The sequence below is a fragment of the Notechis scutatus genome, chromosome 2 (assembly GCF_049901735.1).
Source record: "Notechis scutatus isolate UNSWTSFEM ecotype Mainland chromosome 2, rNotScu1.2, whole genome shotgun sequence".
NCBI lineage: Eukaryota > Metazoa > Chordata > Lepidosauria > Squamata > Elapidae > Notechis > Notechis scutatus.
The window spans coordinates 197,569,119-197,590,597 of NC_142010.1; the positions used below are offsets into that span (position 1 = coordinate 197,569,119).

A 21,479-nucleotide genomic window follows, 5' to 3' on the forward strand; every position below is an offset into this window, starting at 1 on the left:
GAACTAAAAATACCTTCCCTAATCCTAATGTCACTAATCCTTGAAATTTAGTCCTCAAATATATGAATCCAGTTCTTCTTTTATCCGTCACTTCAATGTTTCATATGTCCAAATTTGATGTACAAAAGAGGAAAGAAAATATTTTCACGGTAAAAAACTATTTACGGCGCTTATTTCTGGACAAACAAGGTATCATTTGGCAGTTCTTTATGGGATCTGTTTCTATTGCTCCTAAACTGCAGTCTGAGCAAAAGTGCAATGACCTTCAGACCTCCAAATATTCCATTTATATTTTTCAAACTGGATTTTTCCCAAAGTAGTTTCATGTCCTTACATGATTCTAAGGTTTTGGTACAGGCAGCTCTTTATATGTGGAACTGGCTTCATTGTAGATGATAAATCAGGATACATCAATTCTTCCATGCTGTAGAAATGGCAAACTGCATATAGCATGAATCTAACATGTCACACAGCAAATGCTGGTGGCCCAATTCTCTGTGTCACTCGTCTTACAATAAAAATAAAGTTTATAGCATCTTCTAACAAGTTTTGTTTCTGAAACCTAAATATTTACTCACCACAAACACAGAAAAAGTACCAGGAGAATTTACACAATTTTCTGGCATAGCAATAGTATGTAGGTAAGCAGAACACTATTACAATCAGTTTAATATTAATTTGAATACAGAGATTATATAGTTGTTTATACTGTGAGTTCTGGCCCCAGATCAATAAGGAACTGCTCTCCAGGAAGAGACTGGGCTCATGTTAGACATGTTCAAACATGATTCAACCTGCAATGTGCTGTCCTGTGGTAGTTATCATGCCTACTTTCTTTGTGTTGAAGTTATTTGTACTAGAGAACAGTAATAATAACCTGATTTTGCTCAACAACTGTTACAAATATGCCACTCTAGTTAAAATATAGTACCATGCCATTAACTGAACAGAATAATAAAGATGGGATCACAAACAAATTAATCTTTTAAAAAAATTGAATTTATTTTGAAATTCAGCATGGAAAAAGTCTGCTGAGAATATACTATACATTACAGTCCACATGACAAAATGCTTGTTGACCAGTAGTTTCAAAGAGGCATCTGCTTGGCTAGTGTTGTTAATAGAATATTTTATTAGATTAATCCTTGGTGTGCATTAGATGAGATTTAGTTCCTCCATTTTCATTCATTGCTGATTCTGTGCTTGCAATATAACTTGTAGATGTCATAGAAGATTTTCCAGGCAATTTAGAATCTGGCAATTCTAAATTTAAGTTAGAAAGGAAAAATGCAAATATTAATATTTTTCATATGCCCCATCAAAGGTTTTTCTTATCAAATAACTTATCATTGAAATCTATCATTGGCCAAAAATATATTTCATACTTTGAAATTTTTTACTGTTACAGAGATAACCCATACAAGCATTTTAAATTTCTGCAATTTAAAAATGTATTTTTGCACAAATAGTGGTATTTTGATAAAAAGTACCATAGCAATTTATGGTAGTATTAATTCTCCAGCTAAACCATATTTGAATTTTGAAGAAGGCAGAGAGTACCATCTTTGTTACCTGTACACAGACACATTTGTAGAGTGGGATACAGATTTGGTTAAAATTCAGATCAAGTGGAGAAATTTCATGAAGTTCTAATGTACCTTATGGGCTTCTCAATGTTTCTCCTCATATTCAAATTAGAGAAAGAAAATTGTGCCAGAATTTTAAGCGAAGAGTTTATAAATCTGATCTAAACTCTAAACCAGGGGTCTCAAACTCAATTTACCTGGGGGCCGCTGGAGGCAGAGTCTGGGTGAGGCTGGGCCGCATAAGGGATTCCACAAAAAACGTTAAAAAAATATCCTCAAATGTTATACTTTCATATCATGGTGGGGGCCACAGGATATCGTCCTGCGGGCCGCAATTGGCCCACGGGCCGCAAGAATGAGACCTCTGCTCTAAACAGATGCATAACACTATGGGAAGAAAAATCTGGTCTGGTTTCAAGCCGGGAGAAAGGCACTGGAAATAAAATGGAGGCCAACTGCAAGGAAAGGTTTATTTGGTTTCCAGAAACTTTAGTGATAACATGTTTCTGGGGTGGCTGGATGAATGCATGGATATTTATAGGGTTCTGGGATTTTGTGATTGAGGTGCTCCAGGGGATTATGCAATGTAGTGAACCTTGTGTCTTTTGCTATTCTAATGGTGGTGGGTAAATCCTATTATCTCCTAATTATCTGTCCTTAGAATTTGAATGGGGGAATGTAGATTTTAATCCCATCAGCTCCAACCTTCTGTGTGTTTTGTTTATGAATAGATTGGCTCAGTCTTTGATAATAGGTACAAAATATCCATCTCTAAAGACTTGAGGCTTCTGTTTGAGGCTATTAAGAATGCCTGGGGCTACTTTCTGCCTTTGTTAAGATTTTTCTCCATTTCTCCTTTGGGGAAATATAATAATATTCTATCTCTTTTAATATTCTCCAAAATATTTCAATCTCTAGGAGGGGCTGCAGCTTCCCACAACACTATTTTCCCATACTACCGGTACTTATTAATCTATTAAATAATAATAACTAGTGATCCTCCCACTTATGCACAGTGTATAGAATGTTGCTGTAAGCCTGTAATCCTATTCACTCTAATTAAAATAACTTTTGATTCCTGAGCAAAGAGCTACAGGTTTAGATATATCATTCTAAATAAATAACTCGAGAAACAAGATGCTGGCTCAACAGTTCGGTTTAACTGTGAAGAGTTACAGCACCTATCATCCCAGATGTTTGTTGGAGGAGGAGGGGGGGAATTCTCGATTTCACAACCTTTTTCTCTCCCCCGCCCTCCATCTCCTACCCTAGAGCTTCAAAGTCTAAGCAAGCTACGATATTTGAAGCTAACTTCTATGACGTGTCCCTTTTCTGGAATTACATTTGGGCAGCGGAGGTGGGGGGGGGAGTGGGCTAAGAGAGATCTCATTCTAGTCTGTTTAGCAATAATGGGAGCAGGCGGAGGAGGAGGAGGAGGAGAAAAGAGAGAAATTACGCAAGTCCCGGGGTATTTGGCTTTAACATTCCTGCGACAGAGAGTTTTAAAAGAAAAGTTCTGGGAAAGACGACGTAGTGCCGCAACCACTGACTAGCTAGCCTGCCCCTCAGCGAGTCCGGGGACTCACGTGCCACGGACGATAGCGGGGGCGGAGGGGGAGAGAAGAGTCCCGCGCTGGGGCTTGGCCTCGTCGAGGCCCCCTATTGACTAATGGCTTCCCGCCCTCTTCTCCCTCCCCTCAGGATCTGGCATTCGGCTGGCTGCTGGCAGCCCTCACGCGCCTTCGCTCGCCCTATAGTCTCCGGCGGCCTGGTCTCCTTTCCCTCCCCCCCCACCCGCACCTTCTCCGGCAGTCCGCACTGGCGCTGAGGCGGCTGCTCCGGCCCTCAGAAAAGCGCGGGCATCGCCGCTAAGGGGAAGGGGAGCTGGTGATGTGCGAGTCACGCTTGCCAGCCGTCCCCTCGACTCCCACCCCGCTCGGGAAATTAGGAGGCGAACCTTCCCCGTCCCCTTCCCACACAACACAGCGTTTCCCTTTTCCTCTCTGTAAAAGGAGGCACGGCAGCCTCTCGTGAGGACGGGGGAGCATCCTTTCACCCAGCCCCAAAAGGCTTCGCCCCAACCTGGGGACCACGAGGGTGAAAGCCGCGCGCGTCTGAATTCGCGTACGAAACGTAGAATAAGGGCCGAGTCACACCTCCCAGCCTCCCCCCTACGCCCCCTGTTTCTCTCCACCACCACCCCCCGAAAAAAAAAAAATCACTCCCAATGGAGAACTTCTCCTCAATCGCCCGGCAAGGTGGAAGTCCTGACTCGGTCTGCCTTTAACGCGCGAGGCTCCCTTCGCCTGTAGCTGCTGCTGCTGCTCCCGGCGACGAGGAAAGAGGGGCGGGGCGGGGCCGCCCGCGCCTGGCCGAAGAAGAGACGGGCACCTGGAGGTTTGTTGTGGAAAACCTGGTTACCTGGTCAGTGGATGCTGCTGCCGCCGCCGCCGCCGGCGGAACTTTGCTTGCGGGCAATTAGGGAAAAAAAAAAAAAAAAAGCCGGGTCCGCCTCGGCGCGCCACGACTGAGGGACGCACCGTCAGAAACAGCCCCGTCCCAGAAGGCTCGGGATTTGGACGCGGAGGAGGCTTCGCCAAACTCCGGGAAAACGTCAGCGGCCCGCTCCAAATCCGGAACGAGGCATCCGAAGAGGGTCATGGCTTAAGGCAACGTACGTATTTTTGGGGCGGGGGTCGGCGGGAATTAGCCATCTCCCTCCCTCGCCCTCCCCCCACCCCACCCCGGTTGCGTTTTGGAGCCTCGGGGCAACCCTGGCTTGATTATTATTATTATTTTAACGGGAAAGAGGGGCGGCTGTTTATTGACGGAATGCAATCGCCTGGAAGACCGCGTGGTGGCCTTTTCAAACCCAACCATGGTTTGTCCTGACCATGTTTGTTGGACTCTGTTTGGGAAAAGTTTGGATGTTAAATACGACCAGCGGAGCCTCCCTTCTGGGCATCGTGAAAGGCTCGGGTTTTTTTCAGACGCGTCTTTCCCCGCAGTTTGAACGCGTCAGGCTGTGGCGTTTGAAGGGGTATCTGTGACCCCGGGATTGCCTCCTGCTGGAATTGCTCCTTCTCCTGGCTCTTTTCCCTCTCAAAGCGACTTTCCCCCTCTGCCCCGATCCCGCGTCCCTCTTTTCCACGCATGTGTGCCCCCCCGTTGCATTGGCTGTGGAAGGAAGCGCTAGACTGGCCCTCCGAGCGCTCTTTCCTGACGGGGTCTCTCGTTCCCTCCCTTTCCCTCTCAAATCATCCAAAGCCCTGCCGGAGAATGGGAGGAGAGAGAGAGAGAGAAAGAAAACAGCATGTGAAAAAGTTGAAACAAATATTCCCTTCGGGAGATTTGTCATCTTGTTGATCATTAAACTGAGTTAGATCTAACAGCGCTTGATTTCTCCCCTCCTCTCTTGCCTTGCTTCTACTGGAGCGGAGCACTCGGTTTGTTATCTGCTCCTCTTGAAGGTTTTAAGGCTGGCTGGGAGACTTTTCCACGTCTATGAGTATCCCCTCTGCATCTCTCTGTCCGATTTTCTGTACGTTCAGGACTGAATTGTAAATGACCAGGACGGGATTGTAGGTGTTTTGCTCTGATCTCCCTATTCTGTAATAAGAAGGGAAAGAAATTCAGGGTTGGAAAACTGGAGGTAATACAAGGTGTGTTACATTGCCTTGCCCAACTTGGTGTCCTCCTCTGTATATTCTAATTTTGATATTGTAGCTGACTGTAATGTGACAGTAAGACAAGAAGTTGCTGTTATTTTATATTCCTGGCTGTCCTTTTTCAAATATGCAGCTGGGAGATCACAGACACAGGTGTCTTAATCTTTAAACAGTTTCCTTTAATTGAGGTGCAGATTTCAAAATCCTGGAAAGTGCAGTGATCCTAAATGAGAGTGCCTTTGAACATGTCTAGAGTGTTGTGCTCTTCTAACCACTGTCATCCTTTCCTTTCTAAAGCTTCCCCTTTCTGTATTGCTTCCTAGAAAACCATAAGATCATGACTTAGCTAAAATTGGAGGAAATGAGATGTAATGGATTTCCAATAATTTAAACTGTGAGGTTATCTATCTATCTATCTATCTATCTATCTATCTATCTATCTATCTAACTAACTAACTAACTAACTAACTAACTAACTATAAAAGAAATGCTGGAAAGAAGTGTGTTAACAACTGATTTAACTTAGATATTATCTGAAAAACTTTTAGGAAGTGGTAAAAACTGAATGGCTTGTGGTCCTGGATTTTAAGTTGTATTAGATCAGACAATTTACTTGCTCTGTTTGTTACCCTGATTAGCAGTAGCTTTGGGGTCCTCAGCCAAAGAGGTGTTCATAGTACTTGTGCTTAACTGGTGATGGTAGAAATTATGTGAGAACTTCCCCATTCAACATATATTACTGAGACTTACTACTGAGATATTTATGAAGCCTTATAAGTCCTGTGCAAGAACATAGTAGTTATTCTACCTGTTTCCACAATTATGAGAATTAGAAAAATGATATTTCCTTTCTCTTTCCACCAGGAGTGGCACATAAATGTCCACCTCTAGTTTAGTTTAAATTCCTGGATATTACAATGACACAGTCGTGCGTTTTAGGCATCAGTGCAAAAGCTTGATATTGCCTTCTTCCAGGATGTTTTCTAGGGTTCAGATGGTCTCCCATTAAGTAATAATCAGGTCCAGTCTTGCTTAGCTTTTTCAGTACCAGCCAAGGTTGACTAGATACCAACTTCTGTTAGAATGTTAATCATGATTGTATAGATAGTTAGTTAAAAGTAGTAACTAGCAAAGACAGACAAATGCATTTTGTTCACATTGATTTAATTTCTTATTTTGTCAGATCTTTATTTTATTCTGGATTAGAATGTTCTGCATCATATTTCTGGGGGGGAGGGGGATTGAGAATCAATGAGACATAGTAGTTAAGAGACTGGGTTAGGGAGGATGGAGTCTCCAGCCTCAAATCCATCCTCACCTTGAAAACTCATTGGATGACTTTGGACCAGTCAATTGCTCTGGCTCAATCCACCTCTCACAGGGTTTGTTTGGAAAAGATTTGGAGAAGAGATGAGTGCTTTAAACCATATGAGCTGAAGAAATTGAGGGGTGTGAAGTCAATTAAAAGTCTGTACAAAAGTTGTATGTTTAACTTAAGCTATAAACTTATATACATAGTTTTTCCCAATATCCATTTATTTTACAAGCAGTTTTCATTGTAGAACTTGTGTCTGTATTTTGTAAAATGATTTGGTGTAGAGTTAAACTGGAAGATTATACTATTATGTTTATAAAGATATTAGTATTAATGCACAGTTTTCTGCATGTGTGAATTATGTATGTTCATCCCAAAGTGAGAATTAAATGAGCAAAATAAGGAAAAGGAAGAGAGTCATTTAAAAAAAATGCACAGAAAAAAGTTACATTTCCTACCAATGTATACATTTCATACAAAATATACTATTTTCCTGCAAATGCTTATGCTGGAAGAAATGGTAGGGAATTTGTAAACATTCTGATGCAGACTTTTTAAAATATCACAACTTGATACATAATAAAATAAAAAGATAGGAAAAAAACAGGGCTAGAAACTGAATTCTGGAAGAAATTGAGTGCTGTTTTTAGGCAAAGGGTGTCCAAACTTGGCAAGTGTTAAGACTTGTGGACTTTAACTCCCAGAATTCCTTAGCCAGGTCTTAAAATCGCCAAGGTTAGACACCCCTGCATTTTTTTAATGGACAGGATTGTGGGAAAAGATACAGGTAATCCTCGCCTTGCAACCATTCATTTAATGACCGTTCAAAGTTACAATAGCACTTACAACCATTTTTCACAGTTGCAACCTTTGTAGCATCCCCATGATCATGTGATCAAAATTCAGATGCTTGGCAACTGGTTCATACTTATGACCATTGCTGCGTCCTAATGTCATTTTGCAGCCTTTTGACCAGCAAAGTCAATGGGGAAGCTAGATTCACTTAACAATCAGGTTAACTTATCAACTGCAGTGATTCACTTAACAATTCTGGCAAAAAATGTTGTAAAATGGGGCAAAACTCACTTAAATGCCTCATTTAACAACATAAAGTTTGTCATAAGTTGAGTACCCGTATAAGTACTTTAACTAAAGGATTTCTGTTCTGGTGATCTTAGAAGCTACAGTCTTTGGTGGGGAGAAATTGCCCATAGTAGTTTTGCTGGTAACTTTATTATATCAAGGAATCTTGTTTATATTTTCACTAATATTTTGATTGTTCAGCGTAATTTCTAATGTGTAATTCCTATTGCATTGTTAGTAATTCTAACTACTAACTAATTAACAATAGAAAGGCTTAAGTAGATGAAATAACACTACTCACACTAATATACCAAAATGTGTTGTCATTTATATTCTTCTTTAGTTATAGAGGAATAAAAACATGGAAGTACAGTACTGTAGTGATTTCTTTTACCTTAGGACCCTACAAACCTACATAGGGATGCTAAATTCTCTGACTTCAGACCCAAAGCTCAAGGGGTATTGAGCCAACTAAGTTGATTTGATGCTTCCTCTGTATCCAAAGGTTAGCTTCAAAAATTAGCTTTTGATCCATTTCTTTAGATAATTCTTCTTTACTGATTAAATCTTAAACCTGCTTTTGGATTTTGGAAAAAAAAAATTCCTGAGAATTTTGGTTCCCATTTTATGATGTTTTATTTATCTATTAAGTGCATTTCGACTCTATCCTCCACAATCCTATATTATTTTCAGAAATACATTTCCAAAATTTAAAGTAAACAAGTATAAAATAACAGAATGAAGATTAAGCTGAGTTATAGTTTAATAAATCTAATTCCATCTTATTTAAAACTTGGTCAAGATTAAGGGTTTTTCTTTCTCTCTACTGTACATAGTGAAATTTAGAAGATTGCTGTATTTATGTACAAGAAAATATCTCTGGAACTAAGATAACCTCCTGTGGAAAGGTAGGAGGAAGAAGAAAATTATTTCCACTGACTTAATAATAACAACTTATTAATAACAAATTTACTGCTGTAGAATAACTAATTGTTTAGGACCTAGCTCATCTGCTATCCAACAATATACCAACTATGTTTGTACACACAAACCATTCTCACACACAGAAACTTTTTTAAAAGTCTGAACTTTTAAAGTTCAGCAGAGGTAGGAGATAGGAAGAAAAATTAGTGAAGGAATAGGTGCACTGAGAAGGGAAGAGAAAGGAAGGTACAAAACTGATGTAGATGAGGTAAATGGAAAAAAAGTGAAGAAAAATAAATCTCTAATTGGGCACCTTTAAAAAATTAAATTCAGCAGTTGAGAAACTTCTTTAGAGCAGTGACTAATCTTCAGATTGATTTTCAAAGGAATCCATTTAGCAATGCTATCTGCAGTCTTTTGTACCTTTGCCCATTTAATGGTTTTCAAAATCCTTTTAATGGTTTTCCTTCACCCCCAAAACATATATTTTGAGGGAAAACCCTATTTGCATTTCAAGTAAATGTGCTGATATCATTTATTATGCTCATCTTCCTTGCAAGGTTTCATAGAAATTGAGCAGACTGTAATTCTTATGATTTTGGTCATTTGGCTCTACCTTTTCCCATTTTATGCAAATTGAATTGCATTTGTCCAATGCATTCAGTGAAGGAGATTTTTGGTAATTGGTTTCACTATCAAATTGTTCTTACTGTTATGACAGTTTTGTTAAACTTTAACTTAAATCTGATTTCCTGTAACTAAGATTATACAGTAGTGTTGTGTCCTGCACTCTATGTCAATAGGATCTTTACTGCCCTTTCTGGATTATAACTTTTTGGATTCAGGAAAAATCCTGTAATATTTCCCCTTAATCATTTTTTCTTAAGACGAAATGGGTCCACTTCACTCGGTCTGTCCTCATAATCCTTATTTTCAGTCTTTAATTGCCCTTTTCCACATCTTTCCAGTCTCAGAATTTTCCTTACGATGTTGCTATCATGGGCCAACTGCCTTGTTACGCTACTGACACGTTTCAACCTGTGAACAACTTCACTTCCAAAATCCTTTTCATGGAGCACCTCAATCAATCAATCAGAATAGAGCTGGAAGGGACCTTGGAGGTCTTCTAGCCCAATCCCCTGCTCAAGCAGGAGACCCCATACCATTTCAGACAGGTGGCTGTCCAGTCTCTTCTTAAAAAACCTCCAGTGAAGAAGCACCTACAACTTCTGGTGGCAAGCTGTTCCACTGGTTAATTGTCCTCACTGTTAGGAAGTTTCTCTTTAGTTCTAGGTTACTTCTCTCCTTGATTGATTTCCATCCACTGTTTCTTGTCTTGCCTTCTGATCCTTTGGAAAATAAGTTGACTCCCTCTTCTTTGTGACAACCTCTCAAATACTGGAATACTGCTATTATGTCACTAACCTATACATTTGCATGTAAGTTTCCTCCTTCCTAAATGAATAACTTTTTATTGGTCTGCAGCATATGTCTTTCTGTTCCTTTTTAATTTCACATCTCTAACCGAGCAAGAACTGTTTAAATGTTTCTTAATTTCAGAGGGTTATCTATTTTAGTTACTTATATGATATTTGTAACTCCCCTACCCAATATTTTATTTTACTACATTTATAAAAATGTGGAAGAGTACAAATATTGAAGTGTGGTGCTCTATTTGATACATTGCTCCAATTTGATGAATTATGGATGAGCAAGCTCTGAATTCTGTTTCTAAGCTGTTGTGGATCTATCTAATAGCCATGCCATCCAACTTCATACTAAACTAACTTACTAATCAGACTGTATTGCAAGACTTTCTCAAGTATTTTGCTGCATTTGCAGCAATATATGACACAAAAGTCCATGTTATCAAATGTCATATGAAACAGAACTCTTTATTTTAGTGTAAGGCCTACTTATCTACTGTTATTTCTTTGAAAATTGTATTAGCCTTGCTAACATATAAGATCTTTTGAACTGAGTTCTCTGAGTGATCCAAACCAAACCCATTACGTAATCTAATTCTTTGTCTGAGTCATTATAGTGTGTCAGAAGAGAAAGCATCTAAATTTAACTGAATTTAACCGTGAGTAAAAGTGGTAAGGCTGTGGAATTTTTACATACTCATCAATGCAGACATTTCATGATGAATTATCTTAAAATGTGTAATGCTATGGTGCTATCCAACAGGAGAAGGAATAAAATTTGGGAAAAAAACTTTTTTCCCTTTTGTGGTTTGGCCTTAGTGTTTAACATAATAATGTGTTGAATACTCAAATGCATCTCTCAAGAAATGTGTAAAAATTGCCTTATAGTAATAAGTAGATGGAGCTAATTGTGATGATTTACATATGCGAATAAAGAATTATTACACTAAAGAACATTTTGGGGATATAAATTTTGCTCTCTATAGATATACATGAACATACAAGGAACCTTTGTTTCTGCAAAATTTTAAGACTTAACTGATTCAGCAGTCTGGAGCAGATTGAACCAAGATCCTGCTCTTGATATATGTCAGCTGCAGTGATGTATTTGCTTTTGTTTTTTCTCCCAAAGTGGGGTTTGGTAGCTCTTTATAATGGATTCATTTATTTATTTTTAAACTTCTAGAATATGTAAGATGCCTAGAATTGTAGCTATTTTGAATGACCTGTATGCTTGACTAAACTAATTCGACTTTATTGAAATCTACCTTAATAGATTCTTGCAAGTCTGAAAGTACAGTTCTCTTAATGTTACCATACCTTAGGTAGGGCCATTCCTGAGCCTCTTGTTCTCCCCATGATGTAGCTGCATAGTGCACCTGCATAGTGCATCTCTTACCTGACCGCATCTCTTATCTGACCGCATCTCTTATCTGACTGCATTGCTTATCTGACTGCATAGCTTATCTGACTGTTCCCTAGGCAGCATCTCTTCGCCCTTTCTCCCAAGGTCTTTCTTACATACAATTACAGGTTTATCTTGCATTGGCAAATGTCAGTGTCCATAAAACAATGAGCAGGAAACCACTAAGCAACAGTAGTGTGCACTGAACTACGCTCTGAAAAGAACATTGCTACCCATCTATTGCATGCAATAAAACATGTGAATAAGCCAGAAGGAAGAATGTTCTGTGGGCAGATGAGACTAAAATAGAACTTTTTGGGTTGATTGGCAAAAGGAAACACTGTATCCCAGCATAAGAACCTATCTCATCTATGAAACTTAGTGGTGGCTGTATCATGGTTTGGAGCTGCTTTGTTATGTCTGGACCAAGACAGCTTGCCATTATTGATGGAACTATGAAATCTGATTTGTACCAGCAAATTATATAGGAAATTATTAGGGTATCTGTCCATTTGTTTCCTAATATGATTTGATTGCTTATTAGTAACCTATGACTATCACTAAGTGTTGTATCGTATGATTCTTGATGAGTGTATTTTATTTTTTCTTTACTGAGAGCATATGCACCAAAGGCAAATTCTTTGTGTGTCCAATCACACTTGGCCAATAAAGAATTCTATTCTATCTGTCCATTAATGGAAGATCAAGAGAAAATGGGTCATTCAGCAGGACAAGGATCCAAAATACACAAGTTGTATGACTAAAGAATGGTTAAAGTAGAAGAAAGTTAATGTTTTGGAATGGCCAAGTCAAAGTACTGACCTTAAGTCTTATAGAAAGGTTGTAGAAGAACTTGAAGAAGGCAGTTCATGTGAGGATGTCCAGCAACATCTCTAAGTTGAAGGGATAAAATTCCTCCAAGCTGATGTGCAGGAAGGATCAGTCACAATTGTTGCTCAAGGCAGAAATATTGAAAACTCAAACTTTTTGTAATTCGCAACTTCGCAAACTTTTTGTAATTCTGTCGTAAGCAGAATTATTGGATTCAGTTCTAAATTTTGTTGTGATAGCAAATAAATGATTGGAAAGACTGTAATATAATGTTGGAACTTGGAAGAAATCTCTCAGAACATTTTGCTATACTAATTTAAATGGGTATTATAATAATAATGTTCACATATTTTGAATTAGGTGCCAGCAGTTTTAAATCATGTATGATTTTAAATAGTTTTCATACCCACCCACCCCCGTCTGCTTTTAATCAACAAATAGATGTATTTTAGAAAAAAAAGGCAGGGATGAATAAGTTGCAATTTCACACTGCAGTTCACTCTTGATGCCAATATCTGAAGTAACTTTAGAAGTTACTTTTATGGCATCATTATTGAAATTGGTTTTGCTAGTGGGCAACTGAATTTGAGTAAGCTAAGACTAATCTACTGTCTGCTAATAGAGGCTTTGTAATTTAAAAAATTGCTGCTACATACTGATTATAATCAGAAGATAGAAGGGATCTTTGAAATCCTCTAGTCCAATCCCCTGCCCAGGATAGGAGGCCAGCCAAATGGATGTCCACATTTTTTCTTGGAAACCTCCAATGATGAAGCACCCAGAACTCTGGAAGGTTCCACCGCTTCAGGAAATTCATCCTTACAACTAGTCTTAGATTTACATCATTTGTTCAAAGTTACAACGGCCCTGGATTTATGATCAGTTTTCATATTGCAGCATCCCCAAAGTTATGTGATCAAGCTTTGCGTACTTGGCAATCAGCATATATTTATGTCCTGGGATTGTCATTTGCTACTTAAGGAGCTTCTGATAAGCAAAGTCAGTGGTGGAAGCCAGATTCACTTAATAACTACATGATTCACTTAATAACCAGTGATTGGCTTAACCATGGCAAAATAAAATGGTAGATGATTCGGTTAACAATTGTCAAGAACGGAAAGATAGTTATCATGTCTCACCCTGAGTCTTCTTTTCATTAACCTAAACACCCTAGTTCCTTTAGCTGTTCTTAGGATTTATCCTCCAGACCCCTTATCTTCTTTATTGCTTTTCTGTGCACTTGTTCTAGGGCCCCAGATGCTGTATTGGTGTTCTGGCTATTTGAAATAAAATGAACTATAAAACAATTACTTTCAATTATCCATATCAACAGATGGACATAAACTCCAAGCAGTGCAGATAAATAGGGTAGATAAATATTTAAAAAAGGTACAAGGTACTACTTGAATAAATATGAATATATTTTCATCATAAGTGGCCTATATAGTTTTAAATGGTTTTCAAATTAAATGAGGCTAGAAATCAGGAAAGTCTGAATTCTAGTTCCACATTTGGCATAAAGCTAGCTGGGTGACCCTAGACTAGTTATTCTCTAGCAGCTGTAGGAAGGAGGCAGTGGCAAGCAGCTTTTGAAATCTTGCCAAGGAAACTGCAGGGACTTGTCCAAGGCTAAGCTTTTCCTAGGTCTTTATAATTAATGGAGAACAAATTTTGGAAATACTTGCTTGGATTTTATCGCATATATTTATGTATGTATGTATATGTACATGTGTGTGTACACATACACATTTTGATTTTATAATTGAACACACACACATATGTGATGTGCGCTAACATTTAAAATGAAGAGTGTTGTTTATATCTTTGGTCAATCAAATTGTTATTCTTTTTATAGGAAACTGCACATCAGAGGAAATCATTCAAACACCACCTGATCTTCACAAACATTGGTAAGGATGTATTGGATTTCAACCTATACTATTTTTTTTAAATGTATAGCTATTTTTTGAGCTTTGGTTTTCCATTGTGGGTTCAGAACTTTTTCTGTATGGATCTAGTGAACTTTTAAATGGGAAATGATTATGGGGATTATTGACTGCCCAGAAAGCAATTGTTGGGGCAACTGGGGCATTATCAGGAGATCAGTAGTATAAGTGGGATTACATAATGCAAACAAACAAGGTTACATTATGCGAACAAACAAACAATTGCTAATAAGAATTGCTCTTCCTACTTGTTTTAATATGTAAGCAATGGATTCCTGTCATTCTTTTTCCTTCCAACTGTAACATTATTTTAAAGGAATAATTAAGAAAATAGTTTGAATAATCAAGAGTGTATTAACACGGGCCAAATAAAATCTTCTGTCGTCCACACTGCACATAAAAAATATGTCTACCATGTAATCAAGGCACATTGTTTCTGAACAAAACTCAGTGAGCCTGCCAAATATAACACCTTGTTTGCTATGTTAGTACTTTTCTAAGGTATTTTAAAACTACAGAAAATAATCATTTTGATTTGCTATTGATTTATAGCATTATAGAGCACATGGTTTTGCCAATAGAATAGCCTCTCTTTGTTTTCATGTTCTTTTTCTTGAGAGCCAGTCACCTGTGCTAGGGCAAGGTACATTCTGCTTTATACTAAAATAAGCCCTGGGAATCTAAAAACACTTAGCCGCATCTGTTCCTGGCTGAAATACAAACTATGATTTATGCTGTGGCCAGGCCTGAAAATAAACTATACTGCGTTTAATCAATAAATGTTCCTGCAAACTATAACCTGAACATTGTAAAAGAACAATTTAACATTTATTTCTTTTGGTTAAATGAATTGAACTAAGGCTTGTGACTTTTCAGAGTTTGCAGCTGTACACTGACATTCCTGTTCTTTTTAATATAAGTAATATACAGCTAATAGGTCTTTAAAGTACCATAGGTAGATGAAGCACATGTGAGAAGAGAGAGGAAGAATGAAAATGTGCACGGGTGTGTTTGATTTCATATGCCTCTGTTTATGCTTATTATATAGGGGAGTCCATTTGGTAATTTTTTTCCTTAGTCTTTGAGGTGTATAATTCAGTGATAACCATTCCTGTAATCACTTCAGTCATGTAATTGCCAGTCAGCACTGGAAAAGGCTCAACGTTTCAACACTTCACAGCTAAATTATACTTATCCATATTGCTACTCATTTGTACGGTAAGCAGTATTATATGAAGAACAGAAAACAAATAAGTAATATCTGGTAAAAAAAGTAAGACATTAGGTGATAAAAAGAAGATGAAAGAAATATAGTTGAACAGAGGTCCATGCTGACATGGTATGCTATGTCTCTCTATTCTTTTCTCTCCATTCAATTCATTCTTGTTTCCAAACAAGCCCATCACTCCAAATATTGCCTTTTGTTCATTATACTCCCAATTTCTCTCTTTTGGAGATTGCACCATTCCATCCAATCATAATTTTAATTGGTTTTTCCTTGTGTTTAATCCATTCACTCTTCCATCTCATATTTGCTTGCATTTGAATTCCTGTATGCACTCTAAATGACTAAGTATTCTGATGTATTGCCCACTATGACTATGTTTTATTAAATTTTCATTTTTGCCTTTAGGTCTAGTTGCATGTTGTTGTGTTTATATTTTTATTCACTACATATTTATTTGTTAAATTTACTTTTGTTGCTTCTGTTATTGTTTAATTGTTGTAAGAGTTGAACTTGTGATGTGGATGGCCATACAAATGTGATAAATAAAAAAGTAAATAAATATAGACTGAGCTAGAATCATCTATTCATGCAAATAGAGCATGCTCAAATTATAAATGTAAAAGCGGAAGGGAATTGTTAATGAAATCAACAAACCATATTCTGACTTTTCTCAGGCAAATCACAATTTCCCATAATCATTGAATAGTAAATAGATGGACACAAAAAAGGGAGGAATGTTGGCTTCTTTTGTACTTATAAACAAGAGTATCTGCAGCAGTGGCCGCTGGTTTTAGATTTGCAGGCATAAGCGAGTCATTGAAGGCTTGTCCATTTTTACATGCATGCAACATATGCATATACTTTATGTTAACAAGAGGCAGGTCTTGGACTGCCTGGTCACACCCACATTTTGGAACCAATTACTATCACTGCAAATACCGCCCATCTCAGAAATTTGAGCAGCAGAAGGAATCATTAAAGGCAAGTTGAACAACCTAATTGAACATACAGATGCAGAAAACTGATTTTCTGATTTTCATTTTGTTTAGCATCTGCTTAATTGTTTTTCTACAAATACAGTGTATACTTACAAATTTAGATACTCACCCATAGGGATGATCAAGGAAAATAACCTTATTATACCAAGAATGATGCTACTGTAAAGTCCCAGCTGAGAATTCATGGCTTACGTTAATTACAGTTATTGCATTTCAGGGATGTACACACTGCGAAAACGATTCAGAAATGCTTCAGATATCATGTGAATGATTTTGTGATGTTCATTAAAGCAGTGTGACTTTAATAATTGATTGCTACTTGACCAGGCTTACAATTCCTTCTCATGATAATTAAAATTAAAATAGATAAAGCGGCAACACAATAATCAATGAAATACAACCTTCATAGCAAGTTATATAAGCAGACTTCTTAAAACAGCATCATTTTGGCAGACTCTCACATAATTCCAAAAAAGTGAGGTTGAATAGCAAGAAAGGGACTACATTTGTCCTGGGTTTGAACCATTCCTTTGAATCCTTTTTGATGTCTGCATTTAATGTGCATTAACTGTTAAATAACAGATATATTTTAGAAATTAATGAATTATATTTTATTGAAAGTATATTATTCTTTCCTTACCTTTCCCATGTGCTAGTACATTGCAGTATGTTATTCTGATTTCTATCTAACTGTATTTTTTAATTCCGAAAGCACAAATTGGCAATAATGTCATATTTTGGGCTCAGTATAGCTTAATCATTGGACAAGCTTTAGCATCTCCCTTTTTAAATTATCACAACGTGCATTTTTTTAAAAAAAGCTCTTCTTAACCATAGCTCCCACTTACAGTTGGATTTTTTTTAGCTCATTCATTTGTTTGGTGTTCATTCCATTTCATGGCTGGTTAACTAGTACAAAGGTAGCTGACCTTACTGTTAACTTCTGCTTCTAAGGGGCATCATTTCTCTTCATTATAGTTCTCAGTAATCATTTGTCTTTATCCCCAGAGGGTTTTCTCAGTAATTGCCTTCTACTTTGATGTTCACACAATCAATAATTCTGCCTCCTACAGTTAACACAAAGCGCAGCTCTGAAGCCTTGCATTGTAATACAAACGAAGTTATTTTATTGTCTTCTCTCCCCTACAACAGGCATAATGCACTACAGATAAGTTATTGACTGCTGACTGATGTCTTCAACATCCGGGAATTTTGACTGCATATCTTTAGGAGAAGAATCCTTCGGCAATGAATGTCAGGGCATGTAGTGTGAGCCACCAGACAACATGCATTCCTCACAGGCCTGGGATGGTAAATGCGCAGCAGAACCCATCTATTAAACTGCATATAGAAGTTCCTTCTGCTTCTTCTAATAGTAGCATCCCGTGCCCTGCTATTGGAAATCTGTCGACCCCCTCACATTTAAAGACATCTCTTGGAGGAGGTGTGGCTCATCAGAGTAATGCCATTGACTGTAATATTCACCTTCCTGCTTTAAGTCCGAAGAGACAAATGGCTACAAATGGAAAGTCTTTATTCCATGTCCCGCAGCATCCAGGAGTAACAACTCCACAGTTTTTGAAGCCAAAGGAGCAAGAATTTGGAAATAAATATACTGCAAGCACAGTAAAAGGTAGGAGTCGTTTTAATAACCATGTTTCACTTTGTTTTTCTTACACATTTGGTAGAATTTATGATATAGAAACATGTTTGCTTCTATGCTATCAGAACCCTTTAAACATTACGAAGATGTTTTTCCGTAGGGCAATATAAATATAATGCATGAGGAGAATTCTCAATACCATATATTCTACTTTCAGTAATATAAGTAAAGGTTAAAGTGATTCCAGTGGTGGTAGGAACACTCGGTTGTGATTCCTAAGCTGGGAGGGAGAGTGGCTCCAACAGATCCCAGGAACAACATCAGAGCTCTCTGTCCAGACGAGTGCAGTGCTAGGAACAATTAAGAACCCTCAAACTCCCAGGCCTCTGGTAGAGGACCCGAGATTGAGAAAGACACCAGACAGTCCATAAGGGTGAGAAGAGAATTTATATTTATTAGAGGGGCAATTATTTGTGGCCAAGAGTTACACTTTTTATTATTACTATTTAGTTACCTACAGCGACTACATGTATAACTAGCAAATTCATAATGTCAATAGAGTGATTTGAGTTAATATTTTGGATCCATTTAAGAGATTTTTGAGAGATTTGCTGGCTCATATTTGAGGGAATGTAGGAATTCTTTAAGCTCTTCCAAGGTAAAAAAGATAATTATTGGGGGAAATCATGAGTTTTTCTAGGGTAAAATAGATGCTTCAAGCTAATGCAAACTGACTCTGAATGGTCAATGAAGTTCAGGCCAAACGTCAATTGGATTGGCTATCTTGGTCTTGATTTACCACCATATAAATATTAATTCACCTTCGTTAGCTTTGTACAGGTTTTATTACTAACTTTGATGAATCCTTGGTTTAAAGTAACATTTTTGATTCATAGTTCACAGAATTAGAAGGAACCATCAGTGAGTTCAACCCCCTACTCAGTGCAAGTTCTTATGGATCTAGTTTGTTCACTTTATCCTGCACAAGTGTCTTGGACAGGATAGAAAAGGAAACTGTTTTCAGCCTTGATTACTAAGCAAGCAGCTTCCTTACTTTATTCTTTTTTTTGATTTTTGTAAAAGGCTAATGTGTTAAACTCACACGACAAAAGTGTGGGTCTAGAACAACTTGGTGTGTCCAGCTTGGCATGGCCAGCTTAGTGCCACCATGAAGTCACCCCTACCAACTCATTGCTGCCAAGTCACCACAGGAGAACACTACACGGCCAGCATACTGCGGGAACAACACTCGAGCAGACAGAGGGAGAGCTGGGGGTGGGCAAGCAAGCAGGTCGACAGAAGGGAGACCGGCAGCAGTGGCCGCATCCCATTTTCATATCTGCTACTATTGTCATCCTCAGACTCTTTAGCCTAGAGCTTCACACAGCAGCAGTGGCATCGGTGTGCGTGAAAATGGGATGCCTTCAGTTGCCACTGCTTTCCTGCTGCCTGCCCTGCCCACGGCCGATGCTTCCACCATCCCTGGCTTCTTTGGCCCAGAGCTTGGCAGTGGTGGTGGTGGCAGGGGATGTGAAAATGGGAAGCCCCCGGCTGCTGCCGCTGCTCTATGCTCAGCCCATCCACTTGCTTGTCCACCCGCCCTGCTGTCCCTCTAGCTGCCTGTGGCAAGTTGTCCCTGCAGTGACTTGCCAGTGTGGAGTTGTCATGCGACAGCTTGGTGGAGTTGGCAGCAGCGACTTGGCGGAGTTGGCAGAAATGACTTGGCAGTGCCAAGCTGGTGGCATTGACCTGGCTGTGCCAAGCTGGCCACACCAAGTTGTCCCATTCTTGTTAGAATGGTTAGTTTCTATGCTTGCTTTAATGTCACTTCAATGTTAGTTTCTACACTTGCTTATATCTAATAATACATTAAAATACCCCTTAGCCTTATATTAGTTTCTCATATTTCTGTTTTTATGACCCATTTAGCTTCTGAATATAAACATCTCATTGAGCCTGCAAGATACTATTGTAGTAGACTTTTAGTCAACAAAAATATATCATGAACAGTTCTGAATATATTTTAGTTTGCATGTTCACTTAATATACAGTGTTTCTATCAAAGTTTCATCTCTTATAGAAGCTGTAGAATTGAGTGATTGATAAAATGGGCATGAAATTAATTTTAAGTGAGAATGACCTTTCTAATCCTGGTTCATTAATTCTCTTTCAGTTTTGAAGAAGTTGAAAATACCAACAATTTTATAGATCACATAGACATTTATCCCTGACTGATCACAATTATGTATTCATGTTCTATTTAACTGATTCTTATGAACCTAATCAAAGAGTTGTGGGTAAAAAAAATGAAGTGACCCTCATGTAAGCCTTCTTGAGTTGTTAGAAGAAAAGTAGGATAGAACAGAAATCTAACAAATTGAATAACAATTGACTAAATTAAAATGGTTGAGAAGGATTGTAAAGTACTGCCTGCATAATGTTGCAAATCAAAGCATTATTCCTGGCTTCAGTATAGGGAAGTAGCAGAAGGTTGAGTGAAATGGAGAATATATCCTCTTTCTAAAGTGTAGAATTTTTTTTTATAGAGGCATATTTTCCTCTGTTGATTAAAATTGCTGCCTATTAAAAAATATCAAAACCACCTAGCTAGAACATACTTAGTCCAAGTGGCAATTATTTTCTGACATACTCACAGCTCATGTGACCATTTGCAATTAACCACAGCACAAATATATTTTTGAGATATATTTGTTTTCCCTGTTGTATTCCCATAATGATGCTTTTGTCTTGTCCCCAACATATGCAGCATAAATTATCTTTAGTTATAGTAGTGGTAAAGTAGTATGTTTGGCTTATTTTAACACCATCCAAGTGTAGTTTATAATACATAATATATATTATTCCAGAATTTTTCTTTCTGCTAGGATACAGATTGGAGAACTGACTAGCATAGTAGTTGCCTATTCTGAAAGCATTTTCCCTTTTCCCACCTAACTAATTTATGTATCCATTTGGTATTCATAGATACTGTACTTTTAATGCAGATCAAAAATATACTGGACAATGCTAACTTCTTCTTCTTCTTCTTCTTCTTCTTCTTCTTCTTCTTCTTCTTCTTCTTCTTCTTCTTCTTCTTCTTCTTCTTCTTCTTCTTCTTCTTCTTCTTCTTCTTCTTCTCCTCCTCCTCCTCCTCCTCCTCCTCCTCCTCCTCCTCCTCCTCCTCCTCCTCCTCCTCCTCCTCCCCTTTTATGGCAAAAGGGGAGATTTTTAAAAAAAAAACTGCATAGAAGTGAATTAAAGGCCTTTTAGATTATAAAGTCCTGCTCATTCTGTGAGAATATATACAGAAATAAAAAAAGATTTTTGTTGTCCAAGACAAGGCAACTTATTTTAGGGACTATTCAATCATGTAATTGTGTTTGCAGATGTGCTTATATTGGGCTTCTTATGTGTATTTTTGATTTGAGAACTATAGTCTTGACTACAATCCTAGTAGTAACTTAT

The 21,479-nt window shown here is 38.1% G+C and overlaps 1 protein-coding gene and 1 long non-coding RNA gene across 3 annotated transcripts in view; one reads left to right on the forward strand and one right to left on the reverse strand.

Annotated features, from left to right (window-relative positions):
- Positions 1–981: 981 nt before the first annotated feature.
- LOC148132463 (uncharacterized) lies at positions 982–3,378 on the reverse strand. The gene is made up of 2 exons (XR_015748027.1): positions 3,137–3,378; positions 982–1,263 (listed from the first exon to the last, which is right to left on the reverse strand). It is a non-coding gene; the product is annotated as an uncharacterized LOC148132463 (long non-coding RNA).
- A 329-nt stretch (positions 3,379–3,707) lies between these two features.
- The window catches only part of GLIS3 (GLIS family zinc finger 3), a 151,568-nt gene continuing 133,796 nt past the window's right edge, over positions 3,708–21,479 (forward strand). For both annotated transcript variants that reach the window (XM_026675733.2, XM_087957764.1), the window contains exons 1-3: positions 3,708–4,260; positions 14,095–14,149; positions 17,564–18,044. In XM_026675733.2, the coding sequence (XP_026531518.1) occupies positions 17,660–18,044 (385 nt within the window). In that variant the 5' untranslated portion in view covers positions 3,708–4,260; positions 14,095–14,149; positions 17,564–17,659. The remainder of the gene's footprint in view (positions 4,261–14,094; positions 14,150–17,563; positions 18,045–21,479) is intronic.